The sequence below is a fragment of the Malaclemys terrapin genome, chromosome 2, assembly GCF_027887155.1.
Source record: "Malaclemys terrapin pileata isolate rMalTer1 chromosome 2, rMalTer1.hap1, whole genome shotgun sequence".
Taxonomy (NCBI): domain Eukaryota; kingdom Metazoa; phylum Chordata; order Testudines; family Emydidae; genus Malaclemys; species Malaclemys terrapin.
In genome coordinates, this window is record NC_071506.1 from 185,958,358 (window position 1) to 185,975,270 (window position 16,913).

The window sequence follows — 16,913 nt, forward strand, 5'->3', positions numbered from 1 at the left end:
AAAAAGACAGAATTAAGGTTTCCTGTGCACGTTTAATTCAACTCCTTGTGTGTATGCATTATGAGACAGTCTTTAATGACATGATCACATACTGTTTTTTTTCAAGTAGACCCTCTGCCTCATTCAGTGTACAGGATGCACTGTGCTCATTAAACGAGCAGCTATTCAATATTTTGTTTTATCCTCGTTGTTCAGTATGTGGTCCCAGGCCTTATTTACTGCACAATATTCAAACCTTGTTCAAGGTATCTGTAAGCACTCAGCATTTCTGCAAATCAGATCTCAGCATCTCAAAATGGGCACCCAGAAAATGAAGAACACACAATTAGTGACCATCTATGAAAAGTTTAGTTTAAGTGACTTGCCTGCCATAGCACTGGAACTTTGTGGCATAGAAACCTTAACATGAGACCATCCTGGGTCTTTCTGCAACCCCCTTACTCATTCACCTCACACCTTCCAACTTCTTCAATGAGGCAGGGGTCCTACAGACAACAGCCTCCTTAACTACACAACCCTGACTCAGCCCCAGAGCAGGTCCAATCTGTGCATTGAATTAAATGAGGCAGCAGTCCTCCTGTGGAAAAAACACTATATGATTATGCAGTTAAAGACTGCATCATCATGCATACACTACTCCAGAGGGGAATTCTGTGCCACTGTGCACATGCAGAGTTCATGACTGGCACAATTTTTTTTTCTCTCGTAGAAAATACATTCTGCCCAGGAAGTGTTGTAGTTCCACCTTTTAACCACCAAAGGCCGCTGTGGCACCAGAACAGCCAGCATCATGAATGCAGTTCTGGTGCCACAGCGGCCTCTGGCGGGCAAAAGGCAGAACTGCAGCACTGTGACAGAATGTATTTTCTGTGGGGAAAAAAATTCTGTGCATGTGCAGTGCCACAGAATTCCCCCAGGAGAAGTTCATCACAGCGCCCTGCCTGCAGAGCCAGGTTAGGACAGACAGAGTGGGGCACATGGGGCTGCTGGGGGTCATACACTGTGGGTTCAGAATGTTTAGTGGGGGGATTGGGGTACAGGCTCAGGAGCTAGTGGGGTGACAATGTTAAGCCAGGGGCTGAATGGAAGTGGGGGTTTAAGGCCACATGGGATGGGGACTGCAGGGACACATGGGGATGGGGGAGGAGGCTGCAGAAACCCATAGGGATAGGGAGTGCGGAGACAGAGGCAGATGTGCCTGACTGAATGGGAGAGACTTGGGGTCAGTCAAGGTCTGCATGAGGGAGGCTTCCCAACTCCCTAACAATCCTGCCGCTCCCCCCAAAAAAGCACCCATTCCATACTTCTCCCACCTACACCCAACAGCCTTCCAGATTCACTCCCAGGCTCCTTCCCTCTCCCTCAGCTCGGCCATTACCACTGACTCCCCCAAGCCTTTGCATTGCTTCTGGCAGGTGCAGGAAATACAGTTCTGTATTGTAATTTAAATGAATTACTCAACATTCTGTATTAATATGCCTAGTAAGGAATCTATTTGTTAAAAAAAAAAAATTACCAGAATCTTTTTTTTTTTTTTGGTCTGTATTGTTACAGATATACTTGCTAACGTATTTTGAAATAAATTACCAAAATTATTGAAACTGGCATGATTATATTGTTATTTTGAGAAAGAAAATATTCAGAATTTTGCAGAATTTTAAAATACTGTGCTCTGAATTTTTATATTTTTGGTGCAGAATTCCCCCAGGAGTAATACACACATGGGGGGGCCAAATGAAGGGTTGTAGAGATAACCTTAATATTGGCATTTTCTAACTTTTGAGTGTTTGACTTTACGACCTTACTAATGTTCTTTTAATGCAGTTTGTGTGTGTGCAATTTCCTAGTTTTTTAAAAAAGCAAACTGCAAAAAACAAATTTCATCATGTGACATCATGGTGACACCCACGTGGTTGATCAGCAAAGTGTAACTCTTAGATTCACCACACAGACACATGCCTCTTAAAAGTAATGATAGTAATAGTAGGTTGTCATCTTCTATATGGACCAGCACTAAGTCAGATGAGACACGCATCTTTCCAGTGGGTTTCACAGATATTTGCTGACAGCAGAAGAATAGTGAGACTCTGGAATCTTGAGTTCCATTCCACACTCTGGAGAGGAATGTTCCCTTTAACGGTCACAGACACTTCTCTCTGTCCCGCCACCCTAATCCAAGTCTGACCCCTCCAACCTGTTCCTCTTCAGTCCTCTCCACCCCTGGCTCTTTGTCCCAGTCCCATTCTTCTTGGCCAGGCAATCCTAGTCTCTCCCTCAGAGCTCCCTGTCCAAGTCTCAGGCTCAGGCTCCTTGTCCAGCCAGTTCCAGTTCCCCCAACCTCAACTCTTTCTCTCCAGTCTTTTTACCCAGCCAGTCCCAGTTCTGCCTTTACACCCCAGCTCCTCATCAGACCTATCTCCCATCCGTCCCCATTCCCCCACCCACTGGTTCCCAGTCTCAGGGTCCTTGTCCAGCCAGTTCCAGTCTCCTCCCTCCCCTTCAGACCTGCTTCCCCCAACCCACCCTGTTTCTGTCACTAGTTCCCACTCCAGTCTCTGAGTTCAACCAGTCCCCATCTCCCCGCCCAGCCATTATCAGTCTCCCCAAGCTCCTTGATCCAATCTACTCCTTCCCCTCCCAGTGCCCCCCGATTCTGCTCTCAACCTCTCTGCATTCAAGTCATGTGACTTCCCCCTTCACACTGCCTGAACACCTGATGGGGGGGGGGTGAGTCATTGAAAGCATAAGAGATACAGGATCCCTGCTTTCAATTCAGGTTCCCAGCCATGTGGGGATGGCGCATGCCAAGTCCAGACACATGTATGAGCTGTGAGGGGAGGGAGCAGGGCCAGTTCCAGGCACCAGAGCAGCAAGCAGGTGCTTGGGGTGGCCAACGGAAAGGGGTGGCACGTCTGGCTCTTCAGCGGCGCGTCCCTCAGTACCTCTCGGAGGGAAAGACCTGCCGCTGAATTGCTGCCAAAGAAAGAAGCGACGGCGGTAGAGCTGCCGCCGATCATGATCACGGCTTTTTTTTTTCCTTCCCTGCCACTTGAGGTGGCAAAAACTCTGGAGCCGGCCCTGGGAGGGAGCATGCTCAGTGAGCACAGAATTTTTGAAGAATTTAAGCAGCAAAATTCTATGACATCTCTACTGAGCATATGTGAACTGTGAAGTTTCAAAGACTGACAACTTGGTCAAATTTGAGCAGATTTTAGGGGATCATCAAAAGATACATCCCTGACACCCAGACCTCCCCATGCAAAATTTCAAGTTCCTGCTCCAAAGCATGGAGGTGCTAAAGCTTCTCAAAGAAGAAGTTGATAGAATGTTAACATTGCAAGCCAGTGTATGTTTCCCTACCAGCCTGCATGGAAAATTTCAGCCCTAACGGTTGAAGTTTGAAAGTTATAAGGAGCTGAAAATGGGATTGTATAATGTTTTATGTTAGGCAATCTTAGTAATAGGGAGTGCTACCAGCCCTGCCTGAAATAATTTAATATTAAGTATTGAAACTGGTTGTGGAGCCAAGGCTAGGGAGGAGGTGAGGATGGGGTTGTGGCAGGCAGGTACAATGTGCACCACACCCTCCTGCCATATGAAGAAACTGCAGCAAAGCTCATATGGTCTGAGGCTGTGTTATATTTTGACATGATCTTTGCTGTGCATCAGCTACAGGAGAAATGTCAAGAGCAGAATCGTGAATTCTAGACAACTATTGTGGACGTCACGAAAGCATTTGACTCTGTCAGTTGCCAGGGCCTGTGGAGGATCATGTCGAAATTTGGCTGTCCAGACAGATTTATACGAATGGTACATCAATTTCATCACGGTATGATGGTTCGTGTCCTGGATGATGGTGAAACATCTGAGGCCTTCCCAGTCACCAACGTCAAGCAAGGGTGTGTTTTAGCACCCACTTTGTTCAGCATGATATTCTCTGCCACTTTGACTGATGCCTTTCAACACTGCACTGAAGGAGTAGGCCTGAAGTAGAGAACTGACGGGAAACTATTCAATCTGAGGTGACTGCGTGCCATCACCAAGGTGAAGGAAACTGTACTTCGAGACTTTCTCTTTGCTGATGATTGTGCTCTGAATGCTAGTACAGAGCCAGAAATGCAAGCCAGTATGAACAAGTTTTCAACTGCATGCAACAACTTCGGTCTCACCATTAACATCAAGAAGACTGAGGTCATGCACCAGCCAGCTCCCCACACTCGGTACTCAGAACCGTCCATCACTGTAACTGGACAGAGACTTCAGACAGTGGACCACTTCACATACCTGGGCAGTACCCTTTCCCGAGCAGTGTCAATCGATGATGAAGTAAACTGCAGAATTGCTAAAGCCAGCTCTGCATTTGGCCGAATGCGCTCCAATGTTTGGGAACATCGAGGGATCAGCCTACCAACGAAGCTGAAGGTCTACCGAGCAATGGTGCTTTCAACTCTGCTGTACACCTGTGAGACGTGGACTGTCTATCGGAGTCATGCACGAAGGCTCAATCACTTCCACATTTCCTGTCTGCAAAAGCTTCTAAAAATCAGATGGCAGGACAAAGTGCCCGATACTGATGTCCTTACTAGAGCCAGTCTGCCGTCAGTTCACACATTGCTGATAAGAGCCCGGACCAGGTGGGCCGGACATGTCGTGAGAATGTCAGATGAATGCATTCCTAAACAGCTCTTCTACGGAGAACTCACTCAGGGAAAGCGCTCCCATGGAGGACAAAAGAAGCAGTTCAAGAACACGCTGAAGACCTCTTTGAAGTCTTTCGCGATCAACACCGCCACGTGGGAAACCTTCGCACTGAACCGTCCAGCATGGCACAGCCTCATTCACACAGGCAGTAATACCTCTGAGGCGAGACGTATTGCTGAGGCTGAAAAAAAGCATGAGCTGCGCAAGTCCAGAGCTGCTCGTACATCATCAACAGTGCCATTACATGTCTACCCGACGTGTGACAGGACGTTCCACGCCCGAATCAGACTGATCAGTCATCTTCGGATGCACAGAGCCCGGTCATCGAAAGAATGAGTTGTTGAGGTCTTCATCAATAACGATGGACGAACATCAAGATATTTTGACCAGCCCTCCCACCTTCTTGAGGATTTCAAGGGCAGTCCCAGTGGGAATCCCAAGCAGAGTGGATCCATTGGAGCCATGCACCCAGACCATAATGGGAGGAAAGCAATGACAGAATCTAAGTAGGAGCTGGTGAGATTGGTGACAACACAAACAGGGATCTGAAAGAGGAGATGAGGGAGACAATGGGGAAGAAGTGGAAATCAGAGACAACACAGTAGGGGGGAAAAATACAGAAGCGATAAGAGAAAACAGAGAAAAGTGTAAAAACGAACAGAAAGGGAAGAAAAGACACAAAGTCAGGTTGTTCAGGGTGGTAGCCATGTTAGTCTGTATCAGCAAAAACAATGAGGAGTCCTTGTGGCACCTGAGAGACTAGCCTCTAAGGTGCCATGAGTACTCTTCATTGTTTTTTTTTAAAATAAAGACTGATAAACCATTTGTCTAGAAACAGCTCCTCTGACTAGTTAGTGAAAAGAGATGGCGCATCCAGCCCTGACTGAGGAATTAGACTATGCCAAGAGCAATGGGGGAAAAATCAAATCCATGACACTTTATGATACCCTCACATTAAGTTGAATGCAGACTGGATAGAGGAAAATTATATATGCAACTTCTGTATTAGGCCATGGAAACTTTACAAAAGTCAGCTTACAAAGTGAAGCCATAGCAGGCTGGAAACTCTAACTATTAGCCAGAAACTGGTGTAGACTCTTGGTGTACACCTCAAAGTGCTTTGTGATTAGGGTTGCCAATTTTGGTTGGACGAATTCCTAGAGATTTCATCACATGACATAATCTTTAATTAAAGATTAATCTTTAATTCCTGGCAACTCTAGGCCAATCCTGGAGGGTGGGCAACCCTATTTATGATACACGAGGCCAAAGGCCCAGTGCCTTCTGCACCCAGAATCATGAACTAATAGCTTAGGCTTTGTCGACACTTGAAAGTTATATCAGCATAGTTACGCCAGTCAGGAATATGAAAAAACCACAGCTCTGACCAATGTAGCTATGCCAAAATAACATCCAGTGTAGATGTAGCTATGTGGACAGAACAATGCTTCTGTTGAGGTAGCTATCATCGTTCAGGGAGGTGGTGTTCCTACAATGACAGAAAAAAAATGTTCAGTCACTGTAGGCTGTGTTTACTCTAGAGGGTTATGCTGGGTATAGTCTCCGCAGCGTACACACACCCTCAGTAATGCAGACCCTGGAATGGCTCATTTCTGTTGGGAATATGGCTTAGTAAATTTAGGTTTAGTCTTTAAAAAATGACAAATCAATTTTATGAAGGTTTATGTAACATATCCTTCCAGTAGGGAAATTAGTTCCCAGTGAAAAAATTGGAGAAAATAGGGGAAAATTATAAACATTTTTCCCCTAACAATTTGAATATATGAATAGTTTAATTTTTTTTCTGACAATTTCTCTCTAAGATTCCCTGGGCTATGTAGTCCCCTTCTCCCCATCCCATTCTCTACAGAGAGGCAGATCTGTGAGGTTGTGGGAAGGGGCTGAAGGAGGAAAAGTGTCAGTTTTAACCAGTAGTATAGTCAAGGATAAACAGAGTTGCCCATTTCTCATTTGGGAAATATGGAGTTTAGTTTAGGTTAGTTTACCTACTTCTTTTTTTACTTCTACACCACTGTTTTAAACTGACCCATCCCACACAATGTGACAGATCGCCCTTTCAAAATCAATTCACTGTCTTCTAGAAAAACTAAATGTTCATTAAGCAACAGTTGGCTTTAACAAGAGAAAATGGCTGAAAAAGCAGATTGGCATTTTGGGCAGTTTATCAATGCCCTCTCCCAACATCTCACTGGTCCTAACTGTCCCCAGAGAGTACTTGGGTTACCTTTGTTCCTCTACTTATTCCTCCCCCTATTTAACAAACTTGGTGTAGGGATGATGAGGTCGCAGCCATGCCACAGAGAGTGCCGATGAACAGCTATGACATCATCAGAAAGCCTCAGCTGGCCCTGCAGATTGTGGCTTTGGACTATCAGCGTCCCCAGAACAATACTCCACAGTATCATTCAGAACTATTTCTGCCAGATTATGTGGGACTTAACCTCTTTGTACCAATGATACAGAGCAATTACTTGACTATCGTGATATTTGCTGGAGTCACTACAAGATTCAAATAGGAAGTGTTTTAGAATCATTCAACAGTTTGTTTTTGCACATGCAGAAAACACTTTCTTTTTATTTGGATACCAGCCCTTTTGTGATAAAAGTGCAACCCAAGACACAATGAAGTAAACTGTAATACACTAAAATCTCTCTCTCTCTCTCTCTCTCTCTCTCTCTGTATCTATCTATCTATCTATCTATCTATATATATATTAGGGCTGTTGATTAATCACAGTTAACTCACGTGATTAACTCAAAAAAATTAATCATGATTAAAAAAAATTAATCACAATTAATTGCAGTTTTAATAGCACTGTTAAACAATAGAATACCAGTTGAAATGTATTAAATATTTTGGATGGTTTTCTACATTTTCATATATATTGTATTTTGTCTTGTAATTGAAATCAAAATGTGTATATTATTTTTTTATTATAAATATTTGCACTGTAAAAATGATAAAAGAAATATTTTTCAATTTACCTCATACAAGTACTGTAGTGCAAGCTCTTTGTCGTGAAAGTACAACTTACAAATGTAGATTTTTTTTTTTACATAACTGCACTCAAAAACAAAACAATGTAAATCTTCAGAGCCTACAAGTCCACTCAGTCCTACTTCTTGTTCAGATAATCACTGAGACAAACAAGTTTGTTTACATTTGCAGGCGATAATGTTGCCCTCTTCTTATTTTCAATGTCACCAGAAAGTGAGAACAGGCATTTAGATGGCACTTTTGTAGCCAGCATTGCAAGGTATTTATGTGCCAGATATGCTAAACATTTGTATGCCCCTTCGGCATGTGTTGTAACTGAAATCAATATATTTGAAAATGTAGAAAATATCCAAAAATAAATGGCATTCTATTATTAACAGTGTGATTAATTCTGCGATTAATTGTTTTAATCACAGGATTAATATTAGGGCTGTCAAGCTATTAAAAAAATGAATTGATTAATCTCTTGTTTAAAAAAAATCACATGATTAATCACACTGTTAAACAATAATAGAATTCAATTTATTTAAATATTTTTGAAAAATATTATTTCTTTTATTTATAATTTTTACAGTGCAAATATTTATAATAAAAAATAATATACACTTTGATTTCAATTACAACACAGAATACAATATATATGAAAATCTAGAAAAACATCCAAAATATTTAATACATTTCAATTGGTATTCTATTGTTTAACAGTGGGATTAAAACTGTGATTAATCACGATTAACTTTTTTGAGTTACTTGCGCGAGTTAACTGTGATTAATCAACAGCCCTAATATATATATATTATATACACACACACACACAGGGCTGGCTCCAGGCACCAGCCTGGCAAGCAGCTGCTTGGGGCGGCCACTCCGGAGGGGGGTGGCACGTCCAGCTATTTGGCGGCAATTCAGTGGAGGGGTCCCTCATTCCCGCTCGGAGTGAAGGACCTCCCACCGAATTGCTGCCGCAGATTGCGATCGCGGATTTTTTTTTTTTTTTTTGGCTGCTTGGGGCGGCCAAAATCCTGGAGCCAGCCCTGTATGTATATATATAAAAAAATCCACAAATATTGTCAAATTCACAAGGCATGTTCCAACAGCATTGTCTACATGATTGGCTTTAAAATTGTTTCCCCTCTCTCCCTCTGTCTGCATTTTGTCCTTATAGGGCCACACCCCTGTAATCAGATGCGTACAGATGGACCGCTGCACTCACCTACACCTAGGGCCTCAGGCTCCAATCTTGCAAACACTTATGTATGTCATTAACTTTACAACAACAAGTAGTACCATGAGTTTATGATAGTAAAGTTTTTGCAGGATTGAAGCATTACATAGTAAGCTCTTCAGAGCAGAGAACTTTTCCTCTTGTATCTGTGTAAAGTGCCTCCCACATTTTAGGTGCCAGCTAAATAAATAAAAATATCTGAGGGCTAACCATTAATCTTTGACACTCATTTTCTTATACCAACATAAATCTAAAGAAAGAATGAGATAAGTGGATTGAAATATTTGTTCAAAACTCCAGAATACATGGGATGAAATTCTGGCACTATTCAAGTCAGTGGTAAAGCTCCCATTGACTTCAGTTGAACCAGGATTTCATGCACAGGCCTAGTCTACACTTGATTTTTCAGTATAAGTATACTGGTATAGCTATTCTGGCAAACCCTTCTAATTTAGACACAACTTATATTATACAACAAGAGTGCTGTTGTCTGAACTAAATAAAACTACACCTGCCAACTTACTTTTTTGCCAGTATAACTGAGTCCTCACTAATGCTTTTCCCAGGACAAAAATATTGGAAAGAAATCACACGCCTAACTGATATTACAATAGCAGCGAAAGTTTTGAGCTTAGACCTGGCCACAGTGCACATATGTTCTGTAGAGTTCTACTATTTAAAAAATTAGGTTGTGAAATGAAAAACATGCTATTTGGGTGGAGTTAAAAGTGGTACGTTTATATAAATTCAAAGTAGATATTGAAATTAGTTTTGGTTCTTACTTTGATGACTGTTCATCCTCAGTCTTCTTCTCAGCTGTTACACCAGGTGCCATTCTATACAGTTAGACCTGAAGGAAGAAAACAGTGTATGGTACTTCAGTGACAAAATAAGACCTTGATCCTGCAAAGATCTACACATATGCTTAATTTTACACACTGCGTAGTCCCATTTTAAAATTAGTTTAATTAATTGTAACACAGATGTTGCATCTAATCTATATAGGCATTAATCTGAACTCCAAAACATTAAATAAAAACATTAATAATAAGTTCCACACATAATACAGCCCCTTCAAAAATTGTGAAATTTCAACAATGTGAGCATCTGACCATTAGATTTTTTTTAAATATGCATTTACCCAAAATTAATATGGACAGTTTTACAGCTGATGCTGGTGGATTAAATATCCCTGCATCAGAACTTGAATTACACAAAGACATTTTTGTCATTCTTATGCAAAATAGAATTGACACATTCTGTATGACTAAGACAAATTATAAAATGTCGTAAAGGAAGTTCTGCATCATTGCTGAGCCCAAATCCTGTAAGTAAAAATACATGGGAGGTGAACACTATTGAGTCAAATCTCTTCCTTAAAGAAACACTCAACCTAATGACTGCAATAGAAGGAAAGAGTCAGATTTTGCAACAAAATTACAAAACAAATTATTTCCGAGAAAGAAACAGAGAAGATCTGATAAAAAAAAGCCTGAATATTTACATGTGGAAAAAGAGAAGTGTGTTGCCCCTTTTTGACTCCAGTGGCTAGTGAAAAGTTTGGGGCCCTGGGGATGTTCCAGCTGGAAGTAGAAATTGATGGAGTCCAGTATTTTTCTTCGATGTAGTCTGTTTACTAACAAGGAATGAGCAAAGTCCTGTGTCTCTGAATATGGAAGGAACCAAGAACAAAAGGAGCAATTTCTTAGGCTATGTCTACACTATGGACCTTACAATGACACAGATGTACCGCTGCAGCTGTGCCGCTGTAAGGTCTCCTGAGTAACTGCTTTATGCTGGTGGGAGAGAGCTCTCCTATCGACATAATCAAACCGCCCCCCAATGAGTGGTGTAGCTGTGTCGGCGGGAGAGCATCTCCCGCTGACATAACACTGCCCACATGGGTGCTTTTGTCAGTGAAACTTTCAATTGGGGGGGTGTGTTCTTTTTGCACCCCTGACCGATAAAAGCTTTGCCAACAAAAGTACTAGTGAAGACAAAGCCTTAGTCTCCACCCCTACGCATCGTGATCCAACACCAGACCCAAAAGTGCTCTCTCCAGCTTTTTTCCAGGGTCACACTGTGATTAGAGGCTCGGAGCTCCTACTTGGCTTTCTTGCCTCTCCCTCTGACTGTCCTCAGTTTGGATGTGATCTCTACACACACACACACACACACACACACACACACACACACACACACACACACACACCCCTCTGTCCTCAATTTGTGTGTGATCTCTCTCTACACACACACACAACCTACCCATAATAATATTCAGACAAAAGTTCCTGTGCAGGTTCACATAGGGCAGGTTGTTTTAGGTGGGGGCTTATGCTCACAGTTATGGCAGCGGCACAGCTGCGAGCAGCGGCACAGGAGGCAGCAAACAGGGCTGCTAACAGGGGAGTTTGCAGGGGGAGTTTGCAGGGGGAGGTGGAAGGGGAGGCAGGAGGGCGCGGTGTGTCGTGTGCTCTGTGTCCCCAGGTGCTGTGGGCAGAGACTGCAGCAGCCATGAGCCAAGCAGCAGGGGACACAATGCAGATGATTGCATGTGGCAGCTGCGGTATGTATATGGTTCTAGCGGGTGAGCCTGAACAGAGGTATGTTTGTATGAAGTGCCGCCTAATACAGTTACTGGAAGAAAAGATTCGAGGGCTGGAGATGCAGGTAGACACCCTGGTGGAGTTTAGAAGGGGGTTCGAGCAGCTGATGGAGGAAAGGCAAGGAGGGGCTGAAGGGGAATGCTCAAGGGTGCAGGTGGAAGCAGGGGCTGAGGACTGTGAGGGGGGAATGTTAGGGGGAGAACAAGGGCAGTGGAAGCATGTGACCATGAGAAGCAGGCCAAGGAAAAGGAGAGCTAGTGAAGGGGAAATAGAACTCAGGAACAGGTTTGGGTGTTTGGATAACGAGGAGGGGGGGCAGCAGGTGGTAACTGAAGGTGGGAGGGGAGGAAGAAGAGAAGAGCAGCTAGTCCAACAGAGAGAGGGGAGGAGTTGATGGAGACAGCACCAAATCTGGGCCCCGGGAGGATACAGGATGGCACAAGGGGGAGTATAAGGGAAAATAGGAACAGACACAGGTTACGACTAGAGGGAACAGAGGATAGATTAGTAGATCGCACTGTCGCCAGGCGAAGGCAGGTTTACGTGATTGGGGACTCCTTACTGAGGAGGTTAGACAGGCCTGTGACCAGGGCGGACCCAGAGAACAGAAGAGTGTGCTGTCTACCGGGCGCTAAGATACGGGATGTGGACCTGCGGTTGAAAAAGATACTAAAAGGAGCAGGTAAGAACCCCTTGATAATCCTTCACGTAGGAACGAATGACACGGCTAGGTTCTCATTAGAGAGAATCAAGGGAGATTATGCCAGACTGGGGAAGACGCTTAAGGAAATCGAGGCTCAGATCATCTTTAGTGGGATTCTGCCTGTTCCTAGAGAAGGGCAGCAAAGGGCTGACAGGATTGTGAGGATAAATAGTTGACTAAGGGAGTGGTGCTATAAGGAGGGCTTTGGGATGTATGGCCCCTGGGAGACTTTCGGGGACAGACAGCTGTTCTCACGGGATGGACTTCATCTGAGTAGGGAAGGAAATAGACTTCTGGGAGGGAGGCTGGCTCATCTCATCAAAAGAGAATGAAGGAAGTTGGGGGAGACGGTTGGGAGATGTACAGTTAATCTCCACGCCAGATTCCAACATTGAAAAGGAGAGTGATGAGATAAGAACAGATATAGCCAGGGGGATGGGATTGTACATAAGAAGGAGAGGGGGGATGAACAGTAAGGGGTCCGTAACGAATTGCATAACTAATGGGAGACAGGCTAAACGGCATACATTAAGATGTTTATACACCAATGTGAGAAGCCTAGGTAACAAAATGGAGGAATTGGAGCTCCTGGTCCGAGAAATGAAACCGGATATCGTAGGAATAACTGAAACGTGGTGGAATGGTAGTCATGACTGGAGTACAGGTATGGAAGGGTATGTGCTGTTTAGGAACGACCGGAACAAAGGTAAAAGTTGGGGGGTGGCATTGTATGTCAATAATGAGGTAAGCTGTAAAGAAATAACTGATGGAATGGATAAGACGGAGTCCGTCTGGGCGATAATCACACTGGGTAAAAGAACTACTAGAGCCTCCCCTGGGATAGTGCTTGGGGTGTGCTATAGACCACCAGGATCTACCCAGGATATGGACAAAGAACTATTTAATGTGTTTAGGGAAGTAAATACTAATAGGAACTGTGTAATTATGGGGGACTTTAACTTCCCAGATATAGATTGGGGAACAAATGCTAGTAGCAATAATAGAGCTCAGATGTTCCTAGATGTGCTTGCTGATCAATTCCTTCATCAAGTAGTAGCTGAACCGACGAGGGGGGAGGCCATTTTGGATTTGGTTTTGGTGAGTAGTGAGGACCTCGTTGAGGAAATGGTTGTAGGGGACAACCTTGGCTCGAGTGATCATGAGCTAATTCGATTTAAACTAAATGGAAGGATTAACAGAATTAAATCGAAGACTAGGGTTTACAATTTTAAAAAGGCTAATTTTAATAAATTAAGAGGACTGGTAAGGGAAGTGGATTGGGCTAACGTATTTATGGATCTAAAGGCAGATGATGCCTGGAATTATTTTAAGTTAAAGTTGCAGGAGCTGTCGGAGGCCTGTATCCCGAGAAAGGGAAAACGGTTAGTAAGCAAGAGATTTAGACCGAGCTGGATGAGCAACCGTCTCAAAGGGGCGATTAAGAAAAAACAGAAAGCGTACAAAGAGTGGAAGAGGGGAGGGATCAGTAAGGAAACTTACCTTATTGAGGTCAGAGCATGTAGAGATGGAGTGAGAAAGGCCAAAAGCCGTGTAGAGTTGGACCTTGTGAGGGGAATTAAAACCAATAGTAAGAGGTTTTATAGCCATATAAATAGGAAGAAAACAAAGAAAGAAGAAGTGGGACCGCTGAAGACTATAGCTGGAGTGGAGATTAAGGATAATCTAGGCATGGCACAATATCTAAACAAATATTTTGCATCGATCTTCAATGAGGCCAATGAAGGGCTTAGGAATATTGGCAGCGTGACAGAGGGGGATACAGGAGGGGGTATTACCGTATCCAAGGTAGAAACCAAACTTGAACACCTTAATGGGACTAAGTCGGGCGGACCGGATGATCTTCATCCAAGAATATTGAAGGAACTGGCGCGAGAAATAGCAGGCCCCTTAGCGATAACTTTTAATGAATCTTTAAACTCGGGGGTGGTACCGTTGGACTGGAGAATAGCTAATGTGGTTCCTATATTCAAGAAAGGGAAAAAAAGTGACCCGTGTAACTACAGGCCTGTCAATTTAACATCTGTAGTGTGCAAGGTCCTGGAGAAAATTTTGAAGGAGAAAGTAGTTAAGGACCTTGAGGTCAATGGCAATTGCAACAAATTACAACATGGTTTTACCAAAGGCAGATCGTGCCAAACCAATCTGATCTCCTTCTTTGAGAAAGTAACAGACTTATTAGATAAGGGAAATGCGGTGGACCTAATATACCTCGATTTCAGTAAAGCGTTTGATACGGTACCGCACGAGCAATTATTGGTTAAATTGGAAAAGATGGGGATTGATATGAAAATCCAGAAGTGGATAAGGAACTGGTTAATGGGGAGACTGCAGCGGGTCGTACTGAAAGGTGAACTGTCAGGTTGGAGGGAGGTCACCAGTGGAGTTCCTCAAGGTTCGGTTTTGGGTCCGATTTTATTTAATCTATTTATTACTGACCTCGGAACCAATTGTAGGAGTGGGCTGATAAAGTTTGCGGATGATACAAAGTTGGGAGGTATTGCCAATTCGGAGGAGGATCGGGATATTCTGCAGGGAGACTTGAATGACCTGATGTGACGAACTGGGCCTGTTCTCACTGTGGTCTGTGAATGCTGACAGGGGAGTGTGCTGGGATAGTCTGCATTGCAGGATGAGATCTGCCCGAGGGCGCATACCTGAGTGTGTAACATGAGAACCCAGGAAGGGGTTGAAGGCGAGGCGACTCCTTAGCCCGGGAAACTGAACAAAGGCTGTGGGAGGGGTGGCTGAAAGCAGAGTGCTGGAAGCAGGCAGGGAGAGAGGGCTGGGGGGCAGAGATGGCTCTGACCTCCCAAGGGGGGCTGGGCTGGGATGCCCGGGGACCCCAAGATGGACCTAACTGAGGGGGTCCCTGTTGTCTGTGCCTGCAAGACCTGTCTTGGACTGTATTCCTGTCATCCAAATAAACCTTCTGCTTTACTGGCTGGCTGAGAGTCATGGTGAATCGCAGGAAGCCGGGGGTGCAGGGCCCTAACTCCCCCACAATCCGTGACACCTTATAAATTGGAGTAACAGAAATAGGATGAAATTTAATAGTGAAAAGTGTAAGGTGATGGATTTAGGGATGACTAACAAGAATTTTAGTTACAAGCTGGGGATGCATTGATTGGAAGTAACGGAGGAGGAGAAAGACTTCGGAGTCCTGGTAGACTGCAGGATGACTATGAGTCGACAATGTGACGTGGCAGTGAAAAAAGCCAATGCGGTCTTGGGATGCATTAGGCGAGGTATATCTAGTAGGGATAAGGAGGTGCTGCTTCCATTGTACAAGGCACTGGTGAGACCTCATTTGGAGTACTGTGTGCAGTTCTGGTCTCCCATGTTTAAAAAAGATGAACTCAAACTGGAACGAGTACAGAGAAGGGCCACTAGGATGATCAGAGGAATGGAAAACCTGTCGTATGAAAGGAGACTCGAGGAGCTCGGTTTGTTTAGTCTAACCAAAAGAAGGCTGAGAGGGGATATGATTGCTCTCTTTAAATATATCAGAGGAATAAATACCAGGGAGGGAGAGGAATTATTTCAGCTCAGTACTAATGTGGACACGAGAACGAATGGATATAAACTGGCCGTGGGGAAGTTTAGGCTTGAAATTAGATGAAGGTTTCTAACCGTCAGAGGGGTGAAATATTGGAACAGCCTTCCGAGGGAAACGGTGGGGGCGAAGGACCTGTCTGGCTTTAAGATTAAGCTAGATAAGTTTATGGAGGGAATGGTTTAATGGGATAACATGATTTTAGTCAAATAAACAGCGTGCCATCGCTGGTAAATAGTATCACTGGCCAATGAGGGTCTGGCTGGAGAATCTTGCCTACATGCTCGGGGTTCTACTGATCGCCATATTTGGGGTCGGGAAGGAATTTTCCTCCAGGGTACATTGGCAGAGGCCCTGGAGGTTTTTCGCCTTCCTCCGCAGCATGGGGCAGGGGTCGCTAGCTGGAGGATTCTCTGCTACTTGAAGTCTCGAAACCACAGGATTTGGGGACTTCAACAGCAGAAAGGGGTTGGGACGGCTTTGTGGCCTGCATCATGCGGGAGGTCAGACTAGATGATCATAATGGTCCCTTCTGACCTTAAAGTCTATGAGTCTATGAGTCTATGTTAACTGGGGTTTTAACTCAACTTATAACAGGTTTCACCCCGCTCATAACAAGTTACTGAGAATTGGAAATGTGCTGATGCTTAGAGGAAGGGTTTTTCCTTTATTTAGGGTAATCAGCTTTATCAAAAGAAACTATATTAAATGTATAGAGACGTTGCAGTAAACTATAAAAGTACTGGGTCAAATTTCATCACCAGTTACACTGGTCCAACTCCATGGACTTGCCTCTGTGATTATAGTCAGGCATCATTACAAGTACTTAATAGAGGAAGAACATAATTGTTAAATGGGTTAATGTTTGCATAAAATCATGCTACAATTCTTAGGCAATTATTGATCCAAGTATGTGAGAGAACTGGAATTATATTATTTCCAATAATAAGAATGTATAATTGTATAACTAATATACAGGCTGCATTTGATCCCAGATGGAGAAGGAGTCTTTCACATCCTGTTTAGTGCCTAAACTGATGAATGATTAAATGATTTTTGAAGTAAATTTTCAACTATTTACATTA

At 43.7% G+C, this 16,913-nt stretch overlaps 1 protein-coding gene across 3 annotated transcripts in view; it reads right to left on the reverse strand.

Annotated features, from left to right (window-relative positions):
• UPP1 (uridine phosphorylase 1) overlaps positions 1-16,913 on the reverse strand; it is a 28,744-nt gene that overhangs the window by 9,890 nt on the left and 1,941 nt on the right. For all 3 annotated transcript variants that reach the window (XM_054019443.1, XM_054019444.1, XM_054019442.1), the window contains one exon: positions 9,728-9,795. In XM_054019443.1, the coding sequence (XP_053875418.1) occupies positions 9,728-9,780 (53 nt within the window). In that variant the 5' untranslated portion in view covers positions 9,781-9,795. The remainder of the gene's footprint in view (positions 1-9,727; positions 9,796-16,913) is intronic.